This window comes from Phodopus roborovskii, unplaced genomic scaffold (genome assembly GCF_943737965.1).
Source record: "Phodopus roborovskii unplaced genomic scaffold, PHOROB, whole genome shotgun sequence".
Taxonomy (NCBI): Eukaryota; Metazoa; Chordata; class Mammalia; order Rodentia; family Cricetidae; genus Phodopus; species Phodopus roborovskii.
In genome coordinates, this window is record NW_026126424.1 from 2,680,001 (window position 1) to 2,695,297 (window position 15,297).

A 15,297-nucleotide genomic window follows, 5' to 3' on the forward strand; every position below is an offset into this window, starting at 1 on the left:
AGCTAAAGTCGAAGAAATAACCAAGCAGGAAAGGCTGGAGGTTGTTGTCCACCGCTGTTAAGTTAAAGCAGAGTTTACAGTTAAGTAGAAATTGACAGAAGTATTACAGATAGGATGTTCATTATTTGTGTCTCCAAGGAGAATGCTATTTTCAGGGTGCTTGTGTGGCAGTCACAAGATCCCACTGAACTTGTTAAAGTGTCGTTGTGGCATTTTTATATTGAGATTAAAACACGTTTTATTCTCTCATGAAAACATTTTGGAGGGGATATTTGTTAAGCTTTAAGGGATAAGTAGAAAAAGGGAAACACCGTAGGAATTGGTATGTGAAAAAATGGCAGTGATACACGGATGTTGGGAGGTCCTTTGGCTACATGTGGTGAACAAAGCAACGGAATTGCTGTAGCTCAAGGTTTATAGTCGCACTTTCTCTCTCTCTCTCTCTCTCTCTCTCTCATTCAAGTTATGGTTTTCTGGCAAGCTCGCTCTCTACATAGAAAATGCATGCACTATAGTCTGATCATGGTTCTCCTTCCCTCTGGAACATTCTTTGGAGGCCAGTCTGGCTCAGACTTCTGCCTCAGTTTCCAAAGCTCTGGGACTACAGCTGTGAGCCATCAAGCCTGATAACACTTGCTGTTTTCTCTCCGGAGCAACTCCCATTATTTCTACATTTAGCTTTTTAATTTTAAGAAATTCCCTAAAGTGCATCTGAATTCTTCAAGTTTCTCTGTGACAGAAGATGAGCAATGTTTCCTGCCCCATGTTTGAAAGTGTCTTGGAAGGAATGACAAGTCCTTGACGTCCTCGACAAGGAGGAATGCACAAATCTCTATGGTTTCTTAACTATAAGGTATGCTTTGGGAAGGAAGTTAGTCTTGCTTTTACTTCAGGAAGTGAGTTGCTTTCTCTTTGTGTGCTAGAGCATTTTTCATAACCAAGTTATAGTTGTGATGCCATATTGTAGATTTAAAAGTCTTTCATTTAATAGATTTTTTTTCTTGAAGAGATAGTACTCATTCAGTAGCCCAGGCTGAAGTCAAACCAGCATTTTCCTGACTCAGTCTCCAAGCGCAGGGATTACAGGTGTGTCACAAATATGTTTATGTAGAGTTACCATGTGCCAGACATGGCTCAAGATGCTAGAAAGTGGCAGAAAACAGAGATGTAATCTTTGCTTCTTGGAAGCTTTAGTGGGAAGAGGTCAGTTAGGAAGAAACACATAGGTAATTTAATGTCAGCTTGAAATGAGTAGGAGACATGGATCAGGAGAGGGCAAGGACAGGATCAGTAAGAAAGGCACTCAAGGCCACTATTGAGTCATGACAGGAGCTAGTGGTTCAAAGACTCAGTGGAAAGACCTTCCAGCTATAGGGAATGGAAAGTGTAGAATGCCAAGCAGGGATGAAACTGCGTTTAAGAGTGCACGCATGGAACTCATTAGAAAGCCCGGGTGTTGACTCGTGTTGCAAGCCTATAATCTAGCAGTTGGAAGATGAGGCAGAAAGATTAGGAATTCAAGATCATCTTGGCTACATCAGGAATTTGAGGCCATCCTGGGCTACCTATAAACCCAACCCAAAAGGAGAGGCAAAAGAAAAAGGGAAATAAGAGAAAAAACAAAAAACAAAACAAACAAACAAACAAACAAACCGGGTCCTTTGAGGACACAGAGGGAAAGAAGGAGAAACTGGAGGTACAAGTCCAGGAAGCAGCGATTTGGGGTTGATTCAAAAGGGGATGTTGAGCTTTTAACAAAGGTAACAAGATCTGTTGCCTATTTTATGATGATCAAAGTAACTATTCTATGGGGAGTGGATGGAAGAGGATAAAATCCAAAGCCAAGAAAGAAGCCCGCTGGGAGGTGCTGGGAGTAGGCAGAGGCAAGGCACGTGGCATTGGCTTGCCACAGAGGCTGGAAGAGAGGAAGTAAAACTGGGTTAATCTGGTCTTTAGTTTGGGAGCAGAGCTGCTAGCACTGGCTGTGTGGGCACATAATTGAGAGAGAGAGGAGAGTGGAGAGCCATGGCACACTGAGTAGATGACAAGGCCATTTACAGAGATGAACACAGGGTTAGGGGCTGACTTGGGAGAGAAAATAACTTTTACCTTCTGCTAAATGGAATTTCCTTCCTTTCTCTCCTTCCATTTTTGCGGTACATTCTTGCCATGTTTCCCATGCTGGCTTTGAACTCAAGGGCTGAGCTCATATTTCTTCAGCTTCCCAAGAAGTGGCAATATAGCCCTGTATCCCATGCTGGACTACTGATAAGATTTCCTTGGGGGGAGAAGGAGTTGGTCCAGAGAGGTTAAAGACCTGGACACAGACCCTGCAAGTGGAACCCGGGCTTCGGTCTGGACAGTCTGGTCCTTTAGCTTTTAACCAAACTGATCCTATAGTTAGGGCTATAATGAAGTAATGAAGGGATGGCATCTGAAACGAAGCAGATAGTGGTGAGGTAGGAAGCCACAGGGTGTGAAGCAGTGAGAGGGACCGTTTGGCCATCTTGCTAGGGAAGAATTATCCGAGGCCCTGTGAGGTAGGGCCTTAAGAAACTTAGAGCATGTTCTTGATCTCCCCAAGCCAAGGTTCAGCCTTCCCTGAGAACATTTTTTTTTTATTAACATGTATTAGTTATATATGCTAATGAGATTTACGTTGCTATATGAGACAGTTTGAAATGTTGGACTTTCCCTCAGCCTAGGCTGTTGACTGGAAATTTGATTTGAGGACTGTGCTCTACTTTTTTTTTTTTTTTTTTTTTTTTTTTTTTATTTAATCAGGATAGCACAGGACATCTTTCCTACTTGGGAGTTATTTTCAGTCAGGTGATAGAGTTGCAGCTGCATAAGTCTGTGTGTCATCTGTGTGTCTTGTCATGTATGTGTCGTGTTGAATTCCAGCCTGTTCCGCCCCCTTTATCTGTTGGCTTTCTTAGGTCTCCTATCAGAGAAAATGTCTTACCTGGAGAGGTCCTGAATGCACCGTTTCACAGAAGGCATCTAGAATCCCTTTGAGTCTTTTACTCAATAGTTTATGCTCTTCTTCGGTTTGTCTGTCTCAATATTCAGTCTCTGGATATGGAGGTCAATGGCACCTCAGGTGCAGGACCTATGTACCATAATCTGTCATAGAGGAAGTTGTGTGAGAGGTTTCTGCTCAGTGGGTCACTGAATGCACACATGCGCTCGCGCACGCGCGCACGCACATACACACACACACACACGCACACACACACACACACACGCACACACACACACACACACGACCAGCTCTGGGTTCACGGCTATTGATGACAAATGCATTTCTAATTTATGATCCTCATCTTTAGTGGTATGCTGGGAACTCCATTATTCCATAACTATGTCTTTTACATCCCTGCCCCAGAATCAGGGAACTAGAAATGAGTGTCAAATTTCTTCAGTGCACTATGGTTCATTTTCACCTAGAAAATAAGTTACATAATAGCGTGGAAGTGAGTGGCTACAGCATGTATAGCACATATGATAATGAGTAGTGAATGGATACCCAGGGCAGACACAGTGGGTGAAGGAGACGAAGTCTGGCTTCTTCAGGGGTACATGCCAGTTGCCTGTGGTGTCTCTTCTGCAAGCCTGCTTTGTGGACTCTGGAAACAATCTTCTATTGCCAGCTGACAGTGTTGGACTTTGCCAGAGGAGGGGGAGGGCTGTGGTAAGTGATAGATACCAGTTGCTTCTCCTTTTATTATTTAATCAGGTTAAAAGGAGTGTCCTAAGCTTTTCTTTGGGAGTTGCTTATTTTTCAGCTAAACAAGCTATCCCTTTCCCCCTGTGAACTCTGTCTAGTACTCCAATCTTGCTTGGTACCGAGGCCCAGTGGTCATCTCAAGAAGGGCTTCTGGAGGTTGATTGGTGGGGTTCTGTGACGCAGGAATGTGGAGCAGTGGGCTGGGTGGCTCTGTCTTTGTCTCCTGCGATGCTGTGAGGGGTGAGCTCAGTTGTCCAAAGATTCTCAGTTGGCCGCCCCCACCCCCTGAACCCCCACTCACCCCTCACCCCCTGCTGGGATCCTCAGGTCCCCCACAGGGGCCTCTCCACTGGTTGCTTGACATTTTCTTTTATAAAGCCCCTTAATCTTTTATCTCTTTAAAATGAACTTTACATCTTACAAAACTCAAAGTTCAATCTAAATATTGCAAGGTTTCCTCTGAAAAACAGTGAGTTCCTACAGTTAAAGGATGTACTGTTTTCTGGCCAGGCACGGTGGTGTGTCCCTTTGGTCTCAGCACTGGGAGGCAGAAGGTGGATCTCTGTGGAGTCAACACATGGAGTCCCAAGCCAGTCAGGGCTGCAGGGTGATACCACACCCCAGAAAATGAACATCCCCATCCCCTGATGATGCTAGTTTGACCCATGCTCGATTGAAATTAAACTCAGCCATGTCTTATTTTATCTGTGCCCTCATCATGGCCGTCATTTCTCTCCTCTGCATCTCCTCATAGTGAACATCTGCTTCCAGCTTCTGTCTCTGTGTATCTTCTTCTCCATGACCTTCCACTGTCTTCTATGGCTCAGTACAGTGACACTATCTTGTCAACAGCTTTTCTCCACCCAGGGATGGTGTATGTGTTACCTATCCCTCACTTAGCAACTACTTACTCTTTCTATTCTTTAAACATCTGAGGTCGTGCCGGCTTGCCAGCTGTCTGTCTGAGGACTCTGATGTCCTTCTGTCCCTGTTGTGCTCCTACAAGGCATTGTCAATGTGAGGATGTGTGAGCCAGCCCTGACCTGATGGCACTGTTCTATTGCCTGCCCAGAAATGAACTGTTCTATCCCAATCATTAGAGGGCTCAGACCCTGTGGTAGCTAAAGAGACTTAATATGGAGCCAGGCATCCTTTAAGGCCATTTACCTCTTGCTCTGGGATGCCTGGGAGATCCTAGTGGCCTGCAGGTGAGGTAAGAACAGGATAGTAGGCTGTGAGGTATTAACAGCTGCCTTTGTTTCTGTAAAACATGCTTATGGCTGTGAGAAAGGGATGGAATGGTCTTTTTATTACTATATTGCAGGGAAGAAAAAAAACAACCAACAGGAGTAAAACAATGTTCCTGCCCAGCTGTGGAGTCCATGGAGTTGTAATATACACCTTTCTGATATCTTCCTTTAAAACCCCATCTTTTTTAAATATAAATTTGTATTTAATTTAGAAACAATCTTGTTTTACATATCAATCCCAGTTCCCTCTCCCTCCCATCCTCCCATGCTCCCCACCGACCCCCCCCCATCTACTCTTCATACTCCTCAAGGAGGGTGAGGCCTTCCATGAGGGATTATCAAGTCTGTCACATCATTTGGAGTGGGGCCTATCCCCCCCATATATCTAGACTGAGAGAGAGTATCTCTCCATGGAGAATAAAACCCCATCCCTCTCCGTGGCATGCTGTTTGTCTTCCTTCTTCTAGCAGTAGAAATAAATTCATTTTTAATCTAAATTCTAGTTGAGCCTAAATCTTTGGCCTTTCCCAGTGGATCTGAACAACACACCATCTTCATATTTACTCAGCCATTGTGTAATGGGGTGGCTATTAGTTTGCACAGTATGGTTTCAGTGAACCCACCTTAACAACAACAACACACGACTTCTGTTGTATGTTAAAGCAGGTCTTCATATCTATTGCTTATATTCCTTTTCCTCCCAAGAAAATTCTTGGATACGGTAGACCTCAAGGAACATCTTGCCATAGGTGTATTTTCAGAAGAGACTTGGAGAAGCTTTAAATGTTTCTTTCATTCCTTCTCAGTCTTCTGCGAAGGTCAGATTTAATATCATTACATTCTTCACTAGGTATCAGGCATGGCAGCCTAGTGAACGGCAGGTCTGGAGGCTGATATGCTGAACTAATGATGATGACATTATAATACAGACAATAAGGTAGAAGGTTCAAAGCTAGAAGTGAACAGGAATGGATATTTGGTCTGAATATGTGCATTATATTTTAGGAAAAGATGGTCCAAATTGAAATACAAAATTATAAATTCAGAGCAAAATTGACGAAGGTGAAGAAATATGTATTAAAAACAAAGTTTCACAACATTCAATTGAAGTCTTTTGTTTCTCATTTTTTTCAACGTATTTCAAATTTTTATTTTAAAATATTTTATAAGGATGTTTAAAAAAGAACTTATTGATCATCTTGAGTGAGGTAGCACAGTTACAGAAAGACAAACATGAGCTTTCATCCAGTAGATGATAGAAGCAGAAGCAGACACCCACAGTTAAGCACTGAGTGGAACTCCTGGAATCCAGTTGTAGAGAGGGAGGAGTGATGTGCAAAGGTGTCAAGACCGTACTGGAGAAACCCACAGAGACAGCTGAGCTGACCTAATGAGAGCATAGGGACCGTAAAGCTGGGGAACCAGCATTGGACTAAACCAAGCCCTTTGAATGCCGGTGCCAGCTAGGAGGCCTGGGCAGTCTATGTGGCCTCTGACAGTGGAACCAGTATTTATCCCTAGTGCACAAATGGACTTCGGGAGCCCATTCCCTATGGAGGGATACTCTCTCAGCCCAGATACATGGAGGAAGGCCTAGGTCCTAAATGATGTGACAGACTTTGATAATCCCGCATGGAAGGCCTCACTCTCCTTGGGGAGTGGGTGAGGGGCATGGAAGGGTGGGAGGGAAAGGGAATGGAGGGGGAGGGACTGTTGTGTAAAACAAGATTGCTTCTAAATTTAAAAATAACTTAACTGTGTGTGTGTGTGTGTGTGTGTGTGTGTGTGTATGTCTGTGGGGGAATAAACGTGAAGCATTAGGTGCTGGTTTGCAGGCTGACGGGAGTGGACTGTGTTACCCCACATGGCCTCTTGCCTCTCAGCATCAAAGCACAAAAGATGACTGTCAGCACCATCGGGCCAGACCTCAGTGTCGCGGGCCAGACCTCAGTGTCGCTCCCTTGTTCCCGGTCATTGGTGGCAGCGATAGACGTGGGTCACCCAGAACTGGTCCATGTTCTCATCTTGATCCCATGCAAATCATTCCTTCCTGGTGTCTTGTTATGCTTTTTTCTTTTCATTAACACAAATTTCCTTCACACATTTTTCATCTCCTACCCCAGCTATTAGAAACAGCATCACAAAGGAACATTCCAGTCAAGTGTTAGAGCCAGTCCCAATCTGAGAATCTTGAAGATCAGTGTTCACATAGGAGCTGTGTGGTTTTATGGAAAGCTTAATGGGCTTTAAAATGAAGCCAGAGCTAGAAGGATCAGAGACATTCTAGAAGCTTCAATATACCCAGTCTGAAGTATAGCCATTCTCCTGTCTTATCACATTATAGAGTACTTTCCTCTTTGTTTTTAAATGGAATTTTACTGACTATAATCTTTTACATTTATTTTTGTTGCTTCATATTACGGTATGTGATTAAATCACTGTTTTATTAATGTATATAATATACAAATATATAATAATATAAATAAAATTTATCAAGATTTTTTTCATTGTACTAATGATTTGTGTACTTTTCAGTTTTTCTTTTGTTGTTGGTTTTTAGTTTTTGTCTTTATTTTCAAGACAGAGTTTCTCTGTGTAGCTCTGGCTGTCCTGAACTTCACTCTGTAGGTCAGGCTGGCCTGGAACTCAAACAGAGATCCCTCTGCCTCCCAAGTGATAGTATTAAAGGTCTGTGCCACCACTGTCCAGTTTTTCAATCTCATCATGCTGGGCATCGGTGGCACATGCCTTTAATCCCAGCACTCGGGAGGCAGAGGCAGGCAGATCTCTGTGAGTTTGAGGACAGTCTGGTCTATAGAGCGAGTTCCAGGACAGCATCCAAAGCTACACAAAGAAACCCTGTCTCAAAAAAACCAAAAACCTTAGATACACCTGATATATAGAACACACACACACACACACACACATATATATACTGTGTGATATATTCTGTATCTGTCATCACAATGATTTCTTTTTCTTGGCTTACACTGGGGATAGTATTGCTGGGTCATAAGGACTTTGTATATTTAGAGGCATATTGCTAGCTCTCCCAAAAGGTTGCGAATGTTCTCCGCAGCAGCATGTAGAGTCACCATTTGAACATATTCTTAGGCTCAAGTCAGATTCCTGTGATTGGAATCTCAGTGGCCCAGTTTGGAACAGGCAGTTGCATGGCACAGACATGTCTTAGGGAAGCCTAGCATCTTCAAGGGGAGTTTTGGAAGATGGGAGAATGTGTGAACTGGACAGATACCTCAGACAGTTCCAGCCATGTGTACACAGAAAGAGGCTCCAGACTGTAGATGCTGTGTGAGGCCATTCAGTTGGGACTATGTGAGCAGAAAGAAGCTGGAGTTCATGTTCATTGAGTAAGAGGAACAGGTTGCTTCTCATGGAACTCTGCAAAATACTGACACTTGAAAGACAAGAAAGGGAATGTGGTGGCTTGAATAGGAGCGGCCCCCATAGACTCACGCATTTGAATGCTTGGCCCATAGGGAGTGGCACTGTTAGAAGATGTGGCCTTATTGGAGGAAGTGTGTCACTGTGGGGGTGAGCTTTGAGCTACACCCAGTGTGGGACATACTCTTGTGCTGCCTGTGGATCAAGATGTGGAGCTCTAGGCTCCTTCTCCATCACCATCTTCTACTTGCCGCCATGTTTCAAGCCATGATGATAATGGACTAAATGTCTGAAAATGTAAGCTAGCCCCAACTAAATGTTTTCCTTTGAAAGAGTTGCTGTGGTCATGGTGTCTCTTCACAGCAACAGAAACTCTAAGACGCTTGTCTTAGACTGGAAATGTGTAGCCAGAGCTCTGAGGAAGTATGGAGTTATGGGAGGCAGGGACATTTCAGGGGGGAAGGGTGAGGAGGAGAAGTGACTAAGCCTTCTGCAAAGCCAGTGATAATTAAGTTTTCAGTGGGATGTACTAAGGAAGAGATCAGCGCCATCTGAGGGTGAGCCAGGCTGCAGTGGGTAGGGAATGAATAGGGTGAGGAGAGAGAGGTAAATGTAGTCAGCCTTTTGAAGGCAAAGAAGAAGGAGGGCATGGAAGAAGGCGGGAGAGAAGCGTGACCATGCTTTGCCCATCCATGGGAAACTGTAATTGAGAAATATTCAGGACGGAGAAGTCCTTGGGTGGCAGGAGGGGCTGGGCTCATAACAAAGTTCCAGTGAACTATATTAGACCTTAAGGATCTAAAAGAGTGTCTTCCATAGTAACAATAAAAAATCAGGCTGGAGAACTCCTGGAATCCAGTTGCAGAGAGGGAGGAGTGATAAGAAAAGGGGTCAAGGCCAGGCTGCAGAAACCCATAGAGACAGCTGACCTGAACAAAGAGGAGCTAATGGGCCCCCAGACTCATAGCTGGGAATCCAGTATTGGACTGACTCAGGCCCTCTGAACATGGGTCTCAGCTAGAAGGCCTGGGCAGTCTAAGGGACCTCGGACAGTGGGACCAGGATGTATCCTTGTTGTACAAAAGGACTTTGGGAGCACATCCCCCATGGAGGGATACTCCCTTAACCTAGAGGCAGGAGGGAGGGCCTAGTCCCTACTCCAAATGACTTGACAGATTTTGATGATCCCTCCTGGAAGGCATCACCCTCCCTGTGGAGTGGGGGGGAAGGGATGGGAGGGGGGTCAGGGGGCATGGGAGGGAGGGAGAGGGAACTGGGATCGATATGTAAAATAAGAAAAAAATATATATATATATGAAATAAAAAAATAAGAGATACAAACAGGAAAAAAATCAGGCTGGAATGGTTAGTTTGATGGCAGAAGTTTTGAAGACTGGGTAGTCACTCAGCATGTAGCAATTCCTTAGTAAATATTAGATGACTAGGTTGTTACCCAGATGACATTACATGTACAGTCACTATTCACTACAGTTTATTTATTATTTCTCTGTGTATTCAGATTTGTACTGAAGGAATCTGTCTCATCCAGGTTTACCACACAGGGTGCATATTAGTTTAGAATTATGTGATTGCTAAAGGAACCAGAAAACATTACCTTTATATAACTTCTCTTTGTTTCCCAATATGGAGTTATCTCATTTACCATGCAAAGAGGTCTTTATGCACATCTGCTGTATTTAAAACTTGCGGTTAACCCTTGTGGACTGATTTGAATAAATGGATATAACTATACACTATTTGTATGCTAGATACAAATATGAAGGTTCTGAATTATATGATAGATAAAATACTTTGTTTGAAATAATAGATATGATAGTTCTATAAATTTGATTGTGTATAGTGGTTATTGGTTTTTAAAAATGTTATGTGTCTATATTTTGGTATTGCTTTCATACCTTGAGCATATTTGTTTTAATTATTCATTTTGGGGATTTGAACTCAGGTCCTTATGCACGTCAGGCAGTTGCTCTCCCACTGAATGACACCTCTACACCCCAACCCCTTTTCTAATTCTCAAAGAATCATAATTCATTTTTCAAAGGCAATTTGATAATTCTCAGCAGCCAGATGTCAGTAGCAACCAAGATGTTTTTTAAGCCAGTTTCTAGCTTGTATCTTAAATCGTGTTAAAAGTGAACCACATGATCTAATGATACGTGTGAAATAGAACTGAGCGACCCTCAAAAGAGTCGCATTCTTGTGGGTGTGGTGAGGGCAGATTTTGTACTCGTGCTGAGACTAGTGTCCCAGGCAGGCTGCGAGAGGCACCGTGATTCATGCGTCCTAAAAAGGCTTCTATTGGAAACATGCTGTTTTTACTTTTCTGCACTAATATTTCACTGCTGCCTTTCGACTAAGAAGCTTAAATATAAACTGCTCCTCTGGCTGACTTTGGTTTTGCAAATTAGGCTAACTCCTTCCGGGGTCCACTCTTTACAAACATCCCTTCTATAGGAAAGCCCTGTTCTGATTTCCGGTCACAGGGTTCCATCCTTTTCATGGTCCGCTAGAGCCAGGCAAGGTCTAAATGTTGTTATTGGGCATTTTCCTGCATACAGTCAGTCTCTCTCAGAATGTACAGGTGCACACACACACATGCACACACATGCACACACGCACGCATGCGCACATACACACATGTGCACATACACACACACACACCTATCCCCCATACAGATACACAGAACAGTATATAAAGTTTAAATTATATATGAATACATAGTAAATATTTCTACCATTGTGCTATTGTTTTGAGATAGGGTCTTACTATGACAACCTTGAACTCACTGTTCAAGGGGCTGGCAAGTTGATTGAGAGTGCTGCCTGCCCTTCCAGAGAACCTGGGTTTGACTCCTAGGATCCAAATGGCATCAGGCATATATGTGGTACATAGACATATGAGCAAGCAAAACATCCAGGCACATAAAATAAAAATAAGCAAATCTAAAGAATTTTTGAAGGGAAAGTCAGGCGTTTAGCATGTATATATACACACATGGGCATACACAGGCACTCAAATGCTCAGGTACACACGCGTGTGCGCGCACGTGTGCACACATACACACACACACACACAATGTTGATAAGATTGAGGATGGTTGTTTGCTGTATATACACTTTCATTAGTCTGTACAGACTCTGCCACAGAATTGACCTCAGGTAAAGATGGAGCACACACTCCGCCCCAAACTGTGAGTGCTGTGGGTTGTAGGGTTGCAGGGGGCCGGGCTGTTGACAGGCAGCTTGCTCTTCTACCTTTATTTGTGCACAGAGAAGTGTTTGAATCACTACGTGGGTTTAATGAACTATTTGACTGAGACTTCATATTTCTGCAATGTGTATATGTGTTTCCTTAATTTTGTTTCATTTCAGCAAAAGCAATAGCATTGTAGAATTCATTATAAAACTTGGAGAGCTCCTATGCATGCTTATTCATTGAAGAATATCCACTTTAAGGAGTAAATGCTAGGCACAGTGGCATATGTCTTTAATACCACACGTGAAAGACAGAGGCAGGTGGACCTGTGAGTCTGAGGCCACCCTGATCTCCATAGAAAGTTCCAGGACAGCAAGAACTGTAGAGAGAAACTCAAAAACCAAAATTTAAAAAGTAATTAGCTGTTTTGCTTCTGGTCCTGATAGTAGGTTATACTTTTAGAGATAAAATTCAAATGGACAGCCATAAACCAATGCGACAGATGACGGATGCTTGGTGCAGCTCGTTGCCTGTGATGTGTTGAACACCTGGTGTCTTAGTCACTGTTTTATTGCTGTGAAGAGACAGCTTGTAAAAGGGAACATTGCTTACGGTGTCAGAAGGTTAGACCACGACCATCGTGCTGGGGTGCGCAATGGCAGGCAGGCTGCGCTGGAGCAGTGGACGAGAATTTATACCTGATCTGTCCTACAAGACGGAGGCAGACAGCCTGGGCCTGGCTTTTGCAACCTCAAAGCCCATCCGGTGTCACACCTCCTCCAATAAAGCCACATCTACCCCAGCAAGGCCACACCCCCTAGTCCCTTTTAAACAGTTTCACCAACTGCCCATCAAGCATTTCTCTATGAGCCCATGGGCCATTCTCATTCAGACTACCACACCCAGCCTCTGTGGGACACACACGCAGAGTTCACATGTCACCATGCCTGTGTGGGGCACACATGCAAAGTTCACATGTCACTATGCCTGTCCTATAAGCTGACAAAGACTCTTCTGTCTTTTAGCTTTCTCACTGTGGTTTGTTTGTTTGTTTTAAAAAAGACAATATTTCTTACAGGTTTTATATATGAAACTGTGTGGAAATCCAAAATACTACCAAGCCTGCCACTATGGAACAGTGATGCCACCTGATGGTAAGTTTCTTATCACTTCTTTGATTTTTGGACTAATGTATTTCCATTCTTCCAAACAAAGTGGGAGATACAGTCTTGAGCTGAACAGACTGCCCACCCCACCCCACTCCTCCCCACCCTACCCAGCGCCACCTACTGGTTGTATTTGGTTTCTTGCAAACTCTTCTGTTAGTATACCATATCTGGTGATGCCTTTTGGCAAACTTTACCAAGTGACCTTCGGACACTGGAGATGAAGATGAGTGAGTTTCTGCCCTCAGGATCTGAACTCCTTACCTGTGAAGACACTGGGCAGATGATTCTGATGCCAAGCAGGAGAAGCTACAGCAACCTGTTAGAGAATAGTAGGCCTGTAATGTACGTAATGGCAAACTGTGGCACACTGCAGATACCATATGGGTGATACAGATTTTATAAGGATTCCCAGATTTATGAATGGCGTATAAAAGCACGAGCATTGCATTACTTTACCTTATAATAGGGGTGAAAGGGGGTTGCCTCTCCAGGTCTCCGTGGGCTATCTATCAATCAAAAACCCAGTGCTGGGTATGAGTCACTTTTCTTGAATCTGCCCCCTACCACTGACATTATAGGCTGTTACCATTGCTCTTGCTTACCCTCTAGAACTTGATGGTGAGACCCTACTGCTGAAGACAGCACATGCTTGAGTCACAGGACATGGAGAAATGAAGCTCATCACCAAACCGGGAGCCTCATCTCTCCTGGCCAGCCAGTAGCTCTGATTACAGACAGGGGGAGAGCCCTTGTCGACAGTCTCTCCCAGGTGTGAACCCTTGGAGCTATAATAACCACTGGCCTGGCAGTGTATGCTCAGTGGTGAAGAGCGGCAGGAATGTTATGGGAGTGATCACTCACTTTCTGATTAGGTTTAAAAGCCCACTTCATGGTCAATGCCAGTCCTGGTTTTTTGGTGCTGTTTGTTTTGAGACAACGTCTCACTATTGTAGCCCTGGCTATTCAGCAACTCACTATATAGATCAGGCTAGCAATGCAACTGCATATGCTCCTACTTATCTTCTGCTTGTTTCTGCTTGGTTTTTGTTTGTCAAAACAAGGTTTCTCTGTGTCACTTTGGAGCCTGACCTAGAACTCACTCTATAGATCAGGCTGGTCTTGAACTCAGAGATCCACCTGCCTCTGCCTTCCAAGTGCTGGAATTAAAGACATGTGCCACCACTGCCCGGCTCCTGTGTTTAATTTTATCTCGTTTTAAAATACTTATTTTATGTGTACGTGTGTGTGCCTGCATGGATGTATTTACATCTGCCACATGCATGCAGGAGTCCACAGAGATCAAAAGAGCCATTGGCTATCCTGAAACTACAGTTACAGACCTTGTGAGCTGCCATGAGGGTACAGGGAACCGAACCCGGGTCATCTACAGAAGCAGCCAGTGGTGTTACCCACTGAGCCATCTCTCTAGCTCTGATAAATTCTTGCACTTTGAAGTTTTAAGGTTATGCCCTACATGTTCATATTTTACGACATTTTTGTCTTAACAGAAATAACAGTTAATTATAGACATGGTCTTCCCTTGGTAACACTCACTCTGCCATCCAGGAAGGAGCGCTGTCAGTTTGTAGTCAAGCCCATGTTGTCAACAGTAGGCTCGTTCCTTCAGGACTTACAAAATGAAGACAAAGGCATCAAAACTGCGGCCATCATCACAGCAGGTGAGTGTCTGTGCATCTTAGAACTCTGCCTCTAGCCTGCTCGCTCTTCCCTTCCACAGGTGTTTTGGTTATTTACTCTCCTAAAACATTAAGTCATTCATTACATGGCCAATGGCTACCCTTTGTGGGGCCCCTCCCTTTTACATACCAGTACTATGAAGACAATAACTCAGTATCAGTACAGTCATGCATGCCTAGAATCCAAACACTGGAGAAACTGAGACAGGAAGATTGAGAGTTCAAAGCTAGGCTGGACTATGTACCGAGACAGTGTCTTAACATAAAACAACGCAAACAGAAAGAAGCATCCTAGTTCTATTAAATAGAAGAAGATTGGATAATTTTAGTGTAAGTTTCAGTCATTCGTTTTGTAAACAACCAGAGACCTTTTCCTATGAAAAGAATTAATACAATGGCATCAGTGTGCAGTTTCAGCAAACTTTGAATAATGGGAATAAAATATATTTTCTACATTTAAAATAAGCAGAAGAAAATGCAGAGGGAGTAAATTAATCTTTATTATAAAGCGATTATAGTTATGGATTGTTTTCATAGAATCAGTTTTTAGGAAAATATACATATGCTCTGATAATATAAAATCCATATCACATGCTTAAATACCTAAATGATTATCTATATCTCCTGATATTAAAATGTATATTTTCCTAAGAACTGCCCCTAAGATTGCATAAGGAATTATCTCAGTTCAATATTTAAAGGTCATTGGTACATCAATAGTTTATCATTATTTAAAAGCTCTATGTAATCTTATTTAAAAGTTGATGATTACTGTTGTTTCTGAAAACAAATAAGCAGGGGCTGGGAAATGACTCAGCCATGAAGAGTG

General features: G+C 43.2%; 1 protein-coding gene across 1 annotated transcript in view; it reads left to right on the plus strand.

Annotated features, from left to right (window-relative positions):
- Mcub (mitochondrial calcium uniporter dominant negative subunit beta) overlaps positions 1-15,297 on the plus strand; it is a 54,962-nt gene that overhangs the window by 27,011 nt on the left and 12,654 nt on the right. The window contains 2 exon segments of the mRNA XM_051185511.1: positions 12,681-12,756; positions 14,280-14,450. Coding sequence (XP_051041468.1) covers positions 12,681-12,756; positions 14,280-14,450 — 247 coding nt within the window.